Here is a 15616-nt window from a genome sequence, read left to right on the forward strand (position 1 = left end):
GGTTACCTGTATGGGGGACGCGATTGCAAACGTTCAGACTCTGAAGGAGGTGAATTATGTTGAGGGTTGCAGCATTGTTCGAACAACGTTTGATGGGGCAATGATGGTGTTGTCCTAGATACGGTGACAAAGTGGAAAATCAAAATCATGCGTTCTTTCAATGCCTAAAGTTCATAATGGAGAGAAGGAATCCGAACCAAGTGATGGGAAGGGGCGTGAACCCAGAGAATGAAGTTGGAGAGAGGTTGAAAGAGATCTGACTTTTGGTTTCCTTCAAAATTGTAAAAAATGCAAAACGAGTTGCTGAAGAAAACTAGAAATAGTAGAAGGAGCAGAAGCACAAATGCCTAAAGGCAAACCCAATTCTCGAAGTAATATCTAAATGGTGGCCCTGCAAAGATGGGACTGGAGAAACTGGGGTGGTTTTCAATGGGTGAAAATCACACACACGTTCCCTCTAGCTTCGATATTCGCGCGGCTGTGCTGGGACGGACGTATTTTTCTAAGACTTTCACAGATTCTCAGTTTCCAAAGAGGTACGTCAATGACACAAACTAGGCATTCCCGGTTTAAACAAAGTAATTTCTTGACTATAGGTTCTCAATCTGAAATGAGTCATGGTCAGCAATCAGTAATGATCATACTCCAGAAAATATCCAAATGCTTCTCACAGAATCAGACTCCAGTTTTCAATTGAGGTAATAATAAAAGCGTTTGCGAAGTCTTCCCTTATGTCCTGAGAAACGGACGACCTTAAGGAGTGATTCAAACTCATGCACTATCAAGGGGTCCTATTAGAAACAACCACGAAGCTTTCTGTGATCAATGGGTGCCCTGGAGCTGGAGAGTATTCCCAAGGATGACATTATGACCTGTCAACCAAAAACAGGAATTTTATGCAAAACCATAAAATTCCAGTTTTTGGTTGACGAAAAATCAACTCTATCTCCAGGGGTGTACGGTACCCCACGTTGGGCGCCCCAACCGATATTCTTGTTTTACTGAATTTCCAGTGGGACACCCTTCCATCTACCTAAAAATGAAATCCAGAATGGTTTTCCCTCCTTTTACAGAAAAATTTACCTCCCCCACCCCCTCAGATGCAAATGGAGGTCAAAGGTAAATACGTGTGGGTGGAATTCATCCCACATTGGGCGCAATATTGAAAATCTATGTTTCATTGATTTACTATTATCTATCGACAAAGCTCAACCCAAACTTCACTTCCCACCCTCCTAGTCAATGCGTTCTCCACTTGGAAGCACTATTGCCCTCATAAATGTCTGAAATGCGCCTATTCCTTCAATATTCACTTCACAAACAGACTAAAAATCAATTTAATGGTTTGTTTATGCCTTTCCGCGGAGTCCATGCATTTAAGGCTTGGCATTTTTCAATGACGGCCACGACGACATCAGCGGTAAACATCAGGTGATTTATGCCCAATTCGGAATGCCTCTAGTATCGCCATCCACCCAGAGCCTATAATGCCCATAATTTATGTCTATCGTCGAAATATTCAAATGAGACATGTTTTATTATTTTTGGATTCGATTTAGCGAAAAATAAGTCGTTTAGTAGTCGTTGTTGAATTGTCGAATTTGTATCTACGGCCATTTCGTTTGAGCCCCGATTCAGTCATGCATCCCAGATACGTATCTATCGGAGATGGCTTGAATGAAATGAAACGAAATGAACGGCTGTGAAATCGTCTATCAGCAGATTTACGATGACATTTTTATGTACGTTATTCAATCAATTATTGCCCAAAGTCTTTTTCGATTTCATTTCACGAAAACGTTTTAAACGACGCCCCCTACCCCCCCTACCCCCGCGAACATTACATGCCGCTGCGATATGTGTTCTTTGGGGCTTTTGTGAGAAACCCAGAAGCAACGAAATCGATCGAATTTTATGTCGATTCGATTTTGATGTTGACTTTGATATCTTGGGATGGAATTATGTGGGCTGAAGGAAAAATTGAATGCAAATAAATACCATGTGAAATTGGGACAAATTTCTTGTATTGTGGGGTTTGGAGCGGGCTGAAGTATCGCATTACAACACGCTTTACACCCAATTCATAGTGAGGCTTGTCAACTTCTTGGCGTGGCACTGTGATGTGTGAACATGAGTACGCTATGGAGGACGAATACCTTCGCGGGTGGTGCGCCGTGGGCACAAGGTGTGAAGTTTTGTAACGTTTGTTGTAACCGTCATTTGCATTGATTTAATGTTTTTGGGTTACAATTATGCAGCCTCCTTTTAGAGTATCCATTCGTGTGTCGCAATTCTGCTAGTTCGGCTATCAGTTTTGCCTTAAAATCTGGTAATGCAGATGCCCCACCATAAGCATTCGGTTGAGCTTTTGTTGAGATGATAGCTCACGATAGCGTAGAGTAGTACCTCACGATAGATGGTAACCTCCCAATCTCACCAAGGATAAGAGTCGAAATTGTGGCCTCGCTAAAATCTATCTCTTGTACCCAGTCCCTTCAAAAAGGATTCGGTTTTGTCTCGCTTCCCCGGCATACATGGAAATTCAAGCATTTTTCGTTTTCTAATTTAGTTCGGAAAACTTAGGTATCTCCTCCGAACAGCTGATCCAGCTTAAACTTGAACGATCTGATGGTCTCGGCTTCCCTCCCACAAACAGTATTGCAATAGTAGAGAGGTTAAGCGTAAGCCTCTCAATCTCCTTGCCCTGGGTGCGAATTCCAGTAGTCATAGATGTTTGTAGACGAATTTATCACATATTTTCACACCCCATCTGTCACCGTTTTGATATCACAAACTTCTAAGTCCACGACTACCGTAAAAAAAGCAAGGGAAGCAGAACCCATTCGGTTCAATTTTTCAGAGTCAGCTCATGGGATTTACCAGGGAGAGCAGCTCCCCCATCCTGCAACTAGTCTTCTCTTTAAGGTTCCCAAAGATTTAGCTACCTAATTTCCGCAGCCAGACTTCTCCTTCTTCTTCCCAATTTCAACATTGAAAACGGTAGGGTATATCGAGTTTGGAAACATGATTCCTTATAGGCCAGTGTCCTGTGCAACTCATGCACATCTGGGTCAACAGCTCTTACGATCGGACTTTGTTTAGAAGGGCCCAATTGCGTTGACTTAGCGCGGGTGGAGAGCTTCCACCATCGGGAGTCACTGCCTGATTTCACCGTTTACAGTTACAGTTACAGCCTGCACGACGCCAACTGGGTCTTCAAACGGAGTAGGGACAGAATAAGTGAACCCGTTGGTGTCCAAGGACCGCCAAAAGAATGCTCCGCATCGAACAAAGCTTCGCTGGCGAAAGTTTCGGGTAGATCTTTAACCACGACTCCAACTTTGATAAAAGGGGAAGAGTCTACAGTTCGTAAACCCGAACAATGGACAAAGGTGGGCGGTGAAAAACGATAGAAGGAACAGAGGAAAATTCGTCCGGAAATAATCATTATTTTTAGGAAAGAAAATGTATCTTACGCCTATATTCTCCGGAAAGTCTAAGTCGATCTGGAATTGACAGACCTAGGCGGCAGAGTGAATTGTATCAGGCGTACGCAAAAGGTGGATTGGATAGCTTTTGCTAGGTGAGCAAGCTGAAGTAAAACCTTGAAAACAACAGATAGTAATCGAGTACGCGGACCCCTCGCTTAGGGCTGGTAAGAAACCGTAAAGCCGCCATAGGTTCACTTCTTTGAAAAGTTTGGGTGCAAGCCCTAAGCGAGGGGTCCGTGGACCAGGAAAGAGAGAGTAAGTTGCTTCCCATTTGGTCCGGCCCAGCATTAAGTTGATGCGGACTTAGGACCCCATCATTCTCAAAACGAATAAGTCAAGGAGACTTGTTTTTTATTATTTCAGATAAATAATCGTTGGAAACACGGCATAATTAAACTTAGATCGTCAAACCGTCGGAATGCGTTACTCCTTCACCTATCTATTGTCCAATACTCATAGACTTTCATCCACCGCAATCAAGCAGAACACTGAAGAGATGACGTCATCCTAGAGCATTTCCTCTCCTTATAGCACTGGTCAAGTGACCACCTTAGTGTCAATTATCCTGGTTCTTAACGTAAAAGAAGAAAGAAAGTCCTTCGTGGGCTCGTGGTCACCTGCCGGCTTTCGGTATAAAAACCACGCGTGCGTGTCTCCAAGAGCCCAGTATAAAAATCTCCACAAGGTACGGAACAACCCTATTCTGCTGTTCCCGCTTTAACTGTCGTGCTAATGGTACCATTTTTAACAGGGTCTGTTCTTAATAAATTGACCACAATTCCTCCAGGTGATTCTACTGGGGCCTGTGAAAGAGTGCAACAACTCTAAAGCGAGATACGAAAAACGAGATAAAAAATGGAAAAGTATGCTAGGGAAGCTGGCATCTAATCGTACCACAAAACAAACGAGCAATCCTAAAAATCGTTATCGATATTGTAAAGGTACCAATGCGGCACAGAGGTCAAGATCGTCTTATATGGGTAATTTCAGCGATCACCCTGAGTTATAGCAATCCTGACGGAGCCTTGAATGGCACCCTAATAAATGAACCCTAAAAATCTTATTAAAACGGCTTTCCTTCCCTACATTTAGAGGAATTTTACTAACAACATCCTTACTCAATCTAAAAAGGATGTTGTTTCAAAAGTTCGACAACAATAGGACCAGTAACCCCCGAAAAAACAAAGAACTTCACTGACTCCATTTGATTGGACCACTTTTGGACAAGCTCTTCATCGTCATGCATTCAGGCTCCATTAAATCAGTCACTTAATACGCTCTTTAGAGAAGAATCAGTTATTATGAAGTTACAACGTGCAGATCCTATTGCGAGGGAGGTCCTGCACCGGGCTGATTTCAGGGAGAGTGACGCTAGGTTTTCAGGGCTAATCTTTGAGCAGTACGCGATTATCCAGCAAGAATCAACCCATCATTAGGCACCAGTACCCAGAATATATCAAGCCTGACCCTGAACACAGTGCAGGGATTGCTACATAAACCTCACCTTCCCAGGAAGGCATTTTCGACTGCTTAACTGAGTAAACTCCCTGGAATTTTGCTAGCTGAAAGTCAATTACTTTTCAATGGGAGTCGATTGGTCTGGACCTAGGGCGTTGTAATATCCAAATTGAACTCTCAGCCCCCGCTTTGCTGCAAACAAAACGATGAAGTGCCTAGGACTTTCGTTACTGTTGGACTCGAGGAGCCCGTGGCATCTTTTGCAATCTCTATGGACAACTGACTTTGATTGGAGCACGTCTCTTCCAGATATCACAGCCCAGAAGTAGCTTGGACGAGAGTAATCGCCTTGGCATTCCACCGCGGAATGCATGGCCCCAAGTCAAACAGTTGACCCACTTTGAACCCATCAATCATCAAGGCAGCTCCCGGAGGATGCAGTTAGTCACAACTTTTTGAGGATAACCTGAACCAAATGAATTCCAAGAAAGTATTTAAATTTTAACATTTTATTAAATTCCTTTTTATCAATTCATTTCGAAAAATAATGACAATAATGACAGTACAAAAAAATCCAGAAATTCTTCCTTTAAGAGTTAAAAATACAGTTCATAAATTTGGACAAATTCACATCAGAGGTTAGACTCGGTGTCTCCAATTTGCAGCCCTGCAACAAGCTACATTAGCTGCGGCACGATACATGAAGCACTTCTTACAAAACCGAGTCGATCCAACATAGCAATCAATCAGCAGCTCCTCAAAGGTTTCCGGCCTAACATTTGGCAGTTTGATGAAGGCTTCACTCGAATTACAGGCTCCACTGAGCAAGGCTCTGAAAGTGGCGCTACAAACCAACACTGCTCTGTGGGCAACATAGTGACGCCTTCCCACTAAAAACTCTACATCATGATCTTCTTTGCTGGTATTTTGATTGATCTTCTTCCTGAGTCGACTCGAAATTGGTTGGTCCAAAACTTTAGTCAGTCGCCGATTAGGAATTTCGGTCGCATGAGTGCTGAGGGCCAGACCAATATGCAGTGCTCCATTAGGCAATAGAAAGCCTTGGCTAGAATCGAGTACAACCTCGGTGGGGGCTACTTCAGTGGTAGCCCACATGAAATCTGGTGAGAAAATCAACTGATATTCTTGGGTCAACGCAGCGACCACTTGATTCCCCTCCAGAGTCAGAACATTAACTTCTATTGTTGTAAAAATATCTACATCCTTGGACTCCAGCCCGAAGTATAAGGTCAACCAGTTCTTGTCGGCGTTGGAATGACCCCTGGGGTAAACTCTTAGCGAACCACGCATTCCGTTCTGAAGTTGAAATCTGGATTTAAGGTAGAAACGATCTATATATCTATTAAAATGGCGAAGATCCAACCGCATCCAAGTCCAGCTCCACTCAATTGCCCCATCAAGACGTGCCTGCACAGCCCGGTTCAATCCCTGCTCGGGAATAAGGAGGAGGGCTCGTTTTGGAGACCTCAGTAACTCTTACGTGATTGTCGAAAAAATCACCTAACCTGAGAGTGAGACTTCCCTTACCACCCTCCGGTTGCTATTCGGTAATAACATCATTGAAGAACAGATTGTTAGGGAACTTGCTTTACTGCCATCTCAGTGTCCTGTAAGTAGGGGCTCAAGAATACACTCAGTCTTCCCTGCTTTTCGTAAGAAGCAACCAAGAGGGATAGAAACTTTGCAGGCTAGCAACCAGCGAATTCAAAACTTTACTGCTACCGAAACATCAACAACGCCTCAAACAGGGACCGACCTTACGGCTATGACTTTTGGCTGTAACCAACAGAGATTTCCGATATAGGGAAGAAGCATGCTTTCTTATTGTGATTGGTGATCTGAGTTCTAAGGGGGGTTCTGGCAATAACTTTCTCGGATATGCGATGAGGAATCACGGCCCTAGTGATCGTAACAATAATGGAGTAAGGTTTACGAATCGGGGCTCTGTGGAAGTCCTGCATGCTAAGTACCGACCAGATGGACCGCATTGTACGGGCATTATTCCCCAGACATCTTAGACGGGTTGATAACAAAAAGACAATGACAAAGGAATCAGTTTTCACTATGAAAAACTATTGACGATTTCTCAGGCAGGTCCTGATGTCATCCCGGCGGAAGTTTATAAACTGGTGTTCCGCCAATGGCCAGAGTTGCTGCTTGAGGCATTCAACGCTTGCCTTTTCCCCATTTTTCCTTACCGCTGGAAAGCGGCCAAACTCGCGTTGATCGGCAAGGGAAATGGAGACCCGGAACTCCCGTCTGCATACCGACTGCTGTTCATGCTTGACACGGCCGGGAAAGTGCTCGAGAAGCTCATCAGGAGTAAACTCGCTGAAGTGATCCGCGCTGCCGGGGACTTAACCTCAAGGCAGTTCGGGTTCAGAACAGAGAGATCTACATTGGATGCAATTATGGAGGTCGTATATGCGGTTTATCGAGTCGAGGCACACAGACGCAAATCTTGACGGATAGTGTGTTCCTCACAACGCTTGATGCCAGAAATGCCTTCAATTCCGTAGGATGGACAAATATGCTAAGCACATTAGAAAACTCATTCCACGTGCCAAGTTATCTCTTGCGGATATTGAGGGATTATCTGAAAGACCCTGTTCTATGAGATGCTGGATACCCAGAGGAGGATGGAAATCACATCGAGAGTAGCACTGAGATTCATCCTAGGACTCTGGAACGCTTCCTAGGATAGTCTACTGAGACTTCATATGGTCGAAGAGTCGCGCCTGGTCGGTTGTGCAGACGATAATGATGACTAGAAGGGGAATCCCGACCCAGCGTCCCATATCGATCAGCGAGTTGACTATAGAGTCAAAACCAGCCGTTAAATACCTTGGCTTAATGCTCGACTCGAAGGTGAGCGCCTTCGAGCAAATCAAAGCAGCAGCAAACAGGGCTACAACTGGAGTTGCGGCCTTGAGTTAGCTAAGGGCGAATCATGGGGGCCCTATATCTACTAGGAGGTGTTTCCTTATGGAGCGGCGCAGTCGGATCTGCTCTATGGCACGGAAGAATGGGCTGATGATTGACAAACAGGCGCATCGTAAGCGCGGAGCGGTGCAGTGACGGGGAGCTTTGCAAATGGCGTTTGCTTATCACACCGTCTCCGAACTCCCCGTGATGGTGATCGCAGGAGTGATCCCCGTTGCCCTCCTTGTCAAGGAGCGTAAAGCTATCTATTGCCGTAACAGCGAGAACTTAAAAGAGGTCATTGCCCGTAAAGAACGTCAACGCATCCTTACCGAGTAGCAACTCTCTTGGCAAAATGAGCCAAGGGGTAGATGGACTGCGCGGCTCATCGACAATTTAGACTCGAGGCTGAACCGAACGGATGGTAAGATTGATTACTTCCTTACCCAGCTCAGTCTGCACAGAATTGGGAAGGCGCGATCTCCTGTTTGTGTGTTCTGCAATGGAGTGGCGGGCGACGCTGAACACACCTTTTTCTCTTGCGACAGGTGGGACGGCTTTGGTCAGCAGCTTTATACAGACACAGGGGAACTCTCTCCAGACAACATTGTCAGAGAGATGCTGAAGAACACTGGCAGCTGGCGGCGTGTTGCGTATTATGTTCCACCGGTGGAAGGACCGGATCGTAAGGGGTTCCCTGAACTAACAATGTCTTGTGATTCCCAGACTTGAAGGCTCCCAAAGCCGGGAGAGAGGAAGGGCTAGCCCGAAGTAATGTGTTCTAGGCTAGCTCTCTGATGACATTGAGTTATTTAGTTGGTAGTCCGAACCCCTGCGTGGTTGTTGAGGGCGATTTGGGATGTTTTGTTTTTACCCAGAGCACCATCCCAATGAGAGTTTATTTTGGTCCCCTATATGTTCTGACATTCATCAAGGCTGAAAGCTCCCACAACATGGATCTGCTTCCACATAAACCAGATACTTCCAACAACCATTTCATGTAGCACTTCTAATGGGATAATCCAAATAATCTTAATCTGTCTTTCATCATGGTCAGATCAAAACTGGACGCATCACAACGACCACCAAAGCTCCCATGAACTTTCCAAGCCAATAACATCCCACGAACTGAGTAAATTTCCAATCAATTCCACGAAAAATTAATTGCTTTTCGAAAACTATCTGAAAAGTGGTGACATCTCAACACCACCTACGAAACAGTGAATTATGACGTGCCTCCTGACTTGGCGGCAATGTGGTCCGACTCCCGATGAATGACAGCTCACTCTTCCATGGAAGCCCTCCCCTCCCGCCATCTTCTCTGCAATCCATTCCAATGGCCGCACATAAATATTTCAAAATTCAAATGAAATCAATGTTTCCATTTCCAGATACATGGGCCAGTATTTCACGATATTGATGGATTTAAATTTTATTGATGTGCAATGATTCGGGGCTAATTTATGGCGGCTATTACCGGACTAATCGTATTTATTTTGTTATCGATGCTGGTGATTTTATTATCGAAAGCAACAACAGCAACAACAAGGGAAGCTTCCATGATGGCTACGATGATAGTCCATAGTCCAAGCATGCAGAGAGGACGCAAAGAAATGCGGAATGGAGTCCGGTACAATGGCCGTTTGCCACTCGCTAGTGCACTGAAACGTATTGATTTAGACTGAATTTGAATATCGCTGCGGTTTGAATGTCGGATAATAAATTTTATGTCGATTTATGTGATTTACACCAGATTTATTTGGCTTTCTGCTCGGCATTTTGAATGTATCAATGCGTCCGGAATGTGGGTTTATTATTCTCCATTTTAGAGTTTTATTTGTGTAAAGAGTAATGAGATTTGCGGATGATGCTCCGTTTATTGAGGATATTATTCGGGCTTAGGTATTGGGGGATGAAAAACGGAGAGCGTTGTAACATGGCAGGAGGGAATTGTCCTTTAAAGAAGGAGGGGGGGGGGGGGCTGACACCCTTGCAGGAAGTCCATCGATTGCTTCGACCTATGTATACTTACAAAAGCCAATAATACTGTGGTCGACCATAATCCTTTGCGAGCCTACAGGGGCTGTCCAGCCCCAATATGCATGCACATGACACCCTACCTACGCTCGTAATGAGATTGGTGATATATGGTGACCTTCATAGCTAAGCAAATCAACTCTTGTTTTCGATTCTGTCCGAACTCGGCAATGGCAAAGGAGCTTATCGGGAACCCTGCCTGGCCGGCTGACTTAATGGCAAACATTCCAAACATTCCATTCCCTGCCAGCACACTCGCAAATAGTGTCCGTGCTTATCCGGTCAGGCTGTTTGTTTGCATAAGATTTGAACAATATTTACGAAATAATTGAGCACACTTATAACGCTAAAGGACACCTCACCCTATCTGCCGCAATGCGATATTTCCCAAGGTAATTTCCTCTTGTTCCTTTATTCTAGTCACAGTCTCTCAGGAATCAGTTTAGACGTCGGTTTTCAAAAAAATCAGCTCCTCGAGTCCTTTCGTAAAAAAGCTTAGTACATGAAATCTCTAAATGTGATACTCTTGATTAGTGAAGCTACCGCGGTCCTGGTACAATCTTGCGGGAACGTAACCGACCGCCATTGGGACCTATTCTCTCACGCAAATGAATTCACAAATTACATTAGATTCGTCGGGATCAAAACAAATGGTTCTTTCGTTAGTGATTTTATGGACCAGGTGTTGCAGGAATCGAATCAGCGTTTTGGTAACCCCGCAATCGTTCACTATTTGGACCCAAGTTACGAGGAACCCACTTACGACTACCTAGAGCTGTTTTCATGGGCAGGCGAGAAACTACCCTTGCGTGAGGGGCAAGTTAATTCAACCATGGTCATCCATAATTATCAGAGACTGAGCAGTTTGCAAAAGGACGAGAGTAATTTTTTAGTTTTTGTGACGATTGACAGTATCGATTCCTTGGACCAGTTTTTACGTGGATCTCCGCGGAAGCCTTTTCATAAAACGAGGGGGCGGTATGTAGTAGCGATTGCCGAGGAGTATAGTGACATATTTTATAGCAAGGCGGCTAGCATCCTGAGAAGGATGTGGGTGGACTACGGCATTCACCGAATACTGTTGCTGTCATCATGTCAGGACCAAGTGCTGTATTTTCCATTTTCTAAACCCCGCATTTGATCTGACAAATGTACAACTTATCCTTACTATTCCAGCACTTCTATCAATTCAATCCATTTTCACCGTCGAAACACACCCTTAACACTGATGAAGGAATAATAGACATGGATATTTGGGGGCGAATGGAAACGTCCTACTTAAACGACAGTACCTCCTTGACTCATTGGGCTCAAAATTACCCATTCACATATAATGGTTACCCAATGACCAGCGTGATGTTTCCTCGTCTACCAACAGTCGTGAAATGGACTGAATTGCCGAAACCTTTTGCCGAGTCGTATTTCTGTGATGCACGTCCTTATTCCAAAGGTTTTCGTATTCCATGCATATCCAAACCCATATCAACCCTCTTGAATGTCTATTACAGATTATGGCGGCTTTGACGCCATCACCTTCGGAAACTTACTGCAAATTCTGAATTTCACACCCTACACCTTTCGTCCCGTCAACGAGTACGGCTACCAGCTCGACAACGGAACTTATATAGGCTCCATTGGAGACGTCCTCTACTCCAAAGCAGGGTTCTCATCAAACGGACGCTTTGTTCAGGATTACGGAACATCAGAGATAGAATTCATGTATCCAACTTTCTTCGACAAGTTCTGCATAATAGCACCAAAAGCCCAACAAATCCCACAATGGCTGGCAGTTTTCCGATGCTTCAATCCATACGTTTGGACCCTCTTTCTAGTCTCCACCACAATTCTAGGATTTATCTGGTACCTCTTCAAAAAATGGACCTGTTACCTACACAAAAACAGGCTAATTACCAAGAAAACTGACGAACTGATATCACCATTGCACGATACTATCCCAGTAGCGATCATCGACATGTGGCTGATCATGACATCAGGAGTTCCATCAATATTACCATATCACTCAGTGGAGAGACTGTTCATGACGGGGTGCCTGCTTCTAAGCTTGACAATCGGAGGAACATTCCAAGGATCTCTTACGACTTCATACAGTACAAAATCTTACTACGCCGACATCCACACACTGAAGCAGCTCGATGAGTCCGGACTGCCAATCGGGACCTCATCAAGAAATCTAGCTAACATTCTGGACAGTGATAATAATCCTGTGCTCAACTCCTTGCAGAAAAAATTCATTATTTCGTCAGTTCCAGTGATCGATCAAACTGCATTCAAGAGGGACATTTGTTGCATTGAAAGAGCTTCTGATATTACAGTTATAATGACGGTAGGTATGGAAGGACAACCTTAGGTACCATCTTCAGTTCAGTTTGAAGAGCCTTTTAAAATTACGGTGAAGAAATTATCTAATTGTCCTCCTAAATCCTTAGACAACATTTGAGCTCGCCGATGGATCAGCATTACTCCATGTCATTGAAGAATGCCCGCGATCCTATCACCTGGCTTTCATCGTTCGGAAGGGATGGCCCTTTTTAACTCGTTTCAACGAAATTGTCATGAGATTTTCCGAAGCAGGTAAGGAACCTTTCCACCCTTCCAATTCCTGTCACTGCCTTACATCAATAAATACATTTTTTGTTTCCAAGGTTTCCTGTTCTTGTGGTATGAGCAGGCGGAAACAGCTATTATACTTTCAGAACGTATCAAACGCCTCAAGGACCTCAAGGATACCCTTCAGGCGTTCAGTTTGGAGGACATGCAAACTGCCTTTTATATTTTGTTGATTGGTTTGATATTTTGTACGATTATATTTTTCTTTGAGTTGTGGCTAGGAAGGAGAAAGGAGGGAATTAGGATTAGAGAGAAAACTAAGGAAATTGGTGATGTGATGTGTAATGCTATAAAGCCAAGGAAAGTGTTTTACATAAACTAATTTGAAATAAACATGAAATTTTCTTTAATTTCGAAGATCCTCCTGTGAGGACTTTAAATTCGTCGATTCTTCCTTCCCACCATGCGTAGTGATTGGTAGATTTCAGTCCCAGTCGACGCGATTATCGAGTTTGTAGAGCGTCAGCTTTTCGATCTCGGAACCTAGGTTCAAATCCCAATTGCATGATGGACCTTTGCGTTGATCTTTATTTTTGTCCCCCCGCGACATAGCATTAAGTTTGATAATCCAGGTACTGGAAGCAACCTCTTTTAAAAGCTGCAATCAGAGTTGGCGATTAATGGCTAAGCTTGTTACTGATCAGGGCCCATAATTGTGACAACCTCTTACAGACTTGATTCAGTTCATCCATGGACACGAGCTTTCTCTAGCCGTGAACCTCAATGATGATCTCGAGAGGGTTACGAATGCTATCAACTCGCTTTAACATATGAGGACAGCTATATTGAACTCAGCTATCAAGCGGTGCCATCAGGCCTACAGTCTGAATGCTACCACGAGCCTTATGGCTATAAGAAATCGTCTAGAACTCTTGACGAAAATTACTCTATTTGCTTAGGTAGACTCTGAAACAAAGAGGGCATATCAGCAATAAGGATTTGAAGTCTTCTTTTAATGCGATCTTAAGACTCAAGAGGCAGTTGGGTGAGCCAGCCAAGTAAATGAGAGAAACGCCTATATATGGACCAGGAACTTCCTGTGAAATGGGTTAGAGGTTCATGGCCACGACAGTAAAAAAGACAGTAAACGGTTTGGGTAACTAGGATGGGTGAACTTACCAAGAAAAGGACAGTCTAGAGTGCTCATGAGAAGAAGAGAAATCTATCAAAATACTGACAGAATTATTTGAACCTCATCAAGAGGAGCCTTACGATCATAATGAGAATTCTCCCAGGTTACTCCAGACTGAACTACTAAGGACGTCTGCAGATTCTGCAGGGAGCACTATACATACCATATTCTGAGACAATGTCCGGCGCTTATACAAAGTCGGTTAATGCATCTTCTTGAATACACCATACCAACTCCTAAAACATTTTAAGACCACCTTGAGGGTACGACAAAAACGGCTTATTATTCCAATCGATTAGAAGTACTAGGATATTGTAAGTGAGGCTTGTGTGCCCATATGATTGACTTCATATTTTGCAGCTGAGGACAGGTTAGACCCCAGAAGGAACCAAATCGTACAAGCAGGGTTGCTGAAATTCTCCTTACAGTACAGGAAAAGTTTGGTCTATTTAATACCTACTGTCAAAATGTTAAAAATCGTAAAGTCATTACCGTCTGACTCTCTCCGGTGCGTTCAGAATTGAATGTGTTCGTTACGCAAATTGCTCATTCCACCTACCGCCGATACCAAAGGGACTCGCCGTGCACATTTCTTTCTGGTTACACATTATATAGGAAAGAAAGGCGTTAATTTGCTGGGAGAACCCTCATGAGCGTACTTCCGACGGTGTGGGCCTACCTCAAGGACGTCGTAAGAACTTTCGTAAGATGGTCTTATCGGTTTACAGAAGACATCCGTCTTAATTAGGACTAGCGTGTGGAGTCAAGATCTCTGGGCACGTAAGGTACGTTTTCGCGTAACTGGCAGATGATGGAGACTTCAGCTTCCGCATTACCTCCTCAAGCAGATTTAATAATCTTGACTCTCAGCAAATTCTTCGTGACTGGCTTGTGGCTTTCAACGTCCTGGATCATCTTTAGGGCACTCCATTCGGCTGCGGCTAGTATGCGGTTGTCCGGTGGCGTTTGAAGCCAAGAAGTTTTCTTAACTCGAGAAAAGAGAGACATCAAACTGCGTTCCCTGCTCACTATTTATAATTGCCGGCACTTCGAAGCCTAGCATTCACTCTCGATAGAAGGCTTCGACGAAAGTTTGTGCAGACCTATTTTTCGGAGGTATTGCCTGAAACCACAGTGCGTTATCAGATTCATCACTGAGTTTATGACAGTATCAGCTGCAACGCTACCATCCCCCGAAACCCCTCTCCAACGAAGCTCTGCCTGTTCCAAGAGCTTTGACGAAATTCCCGATGTTCACCCCCGTGGCGTTCCACACGTAGGAAGAGCGTCGCGTTGGTAACGTTCGGCAAATAGAGTCAACCACTTCGAATGCAATGTACTGGCAATCACTTGCCGAAGGCCTTCTAGGAGTCGCCACCCGTCCACCGACGGTGTCAAAGAATCCGACGCAAAAGTGATGTCAGGCATGCTTCCTTCGCAGTCTGGGCAGCGAAAGTTTGGCGTGGATTCGGTGTTTAAAACTACGACCAGGTTCTCGGATCGGGGACTTGAGGCGTGTTAGAGCACTTCATTCAAGACCGTAATGGTACACAACAGAATCGCAGTACCTTGTAGAAGCCAATGTGGTCAGCATTGCGTTCACCCGAGATTATTATCCTGATTCGATTCACGATACAAATCCCACTGTCACCAGTAAGATTTAAACCGCACATGCTTCACCACAGCTGCGCATTTTCTGATGAGCCTTTCCTCTTCGGCTCTAGCTAGGATGTTTGACTGCAATTCCACTCAGTTTGTGCCCGAATCCATCTGCTCAGGGCTAACGATTCGGAATAAACAGTTTTCAGAACAAGGACACTACCGGGTATCTGAGTTGCTATCCCCGGACCGTCAGTCGCGTCATTTGGTAAGATTCCTCTTTATTTAGGTTTCCCGGTGTGACACCGGGTATTTCAGCCCTCGCTGC

General features: G+C 44.4%; 1 protein-coding gene across 1 annotated transcript; it reads left to right on the plus strand.

Moving 5' to 3' along the window:
• The first annotated feature begins 11021 nt into the window (after positions 1-11021).
• On the plus strand, positions 11022-12879 carry LOC119652196. Its single transcript, XM_038056139.1, has 5 exons — positions 11022-11039; positions 11106-11379; positions 11438-12273; positions 12377-12521; positions 12593-12879. The coding sequence occupies exons 1-5, from the start codon at positions 11022-11024 to the stop codon at positions 12877-12879; spliced, it is 1560 nt and encodes a 519-aa protein (XP_037912067.1).
• Positions 12880-15616: the final 2737 nt, after the last annotated feature.

Source organism: Hermetia illucens, chromosome 3 (genome assembly GCF_905115235.1).
Source record: "Hermetia illucens chromosome 3, iHerIll2.2.curated.20191125, whole genome shotgun sequence".
Taxonomy (NCBI): domain Eukaryota; kingdom Metazoa; phylum Arthropoda; class Insecta; order Diptera; family Stratiomyidae; genus Hermetia; species Hermetia illucens.

What these genes read in the sequence shown, in the direction of transcription:
- LOC119652196 (XM_038056139.1), top strand. An exon ending in TGCACGTCCTTATTCCAAAG is followed by an intron (nt 11,380 to 11,437) that starts GTTTTCGTATTC and finishes TGTCTATTACAG; the next exon opens with ATTATGGCGGCTTTGACGCC. An exon ending in CATGAGATTTTCCGAAGCAG is followed by an intron (nt 12,522 to 12,592) that starts GTAAGGAACCTT and finishes TTTGTTTCCAAG; the next exon opens with GTTTCCTGTTCTTGTGGTAT.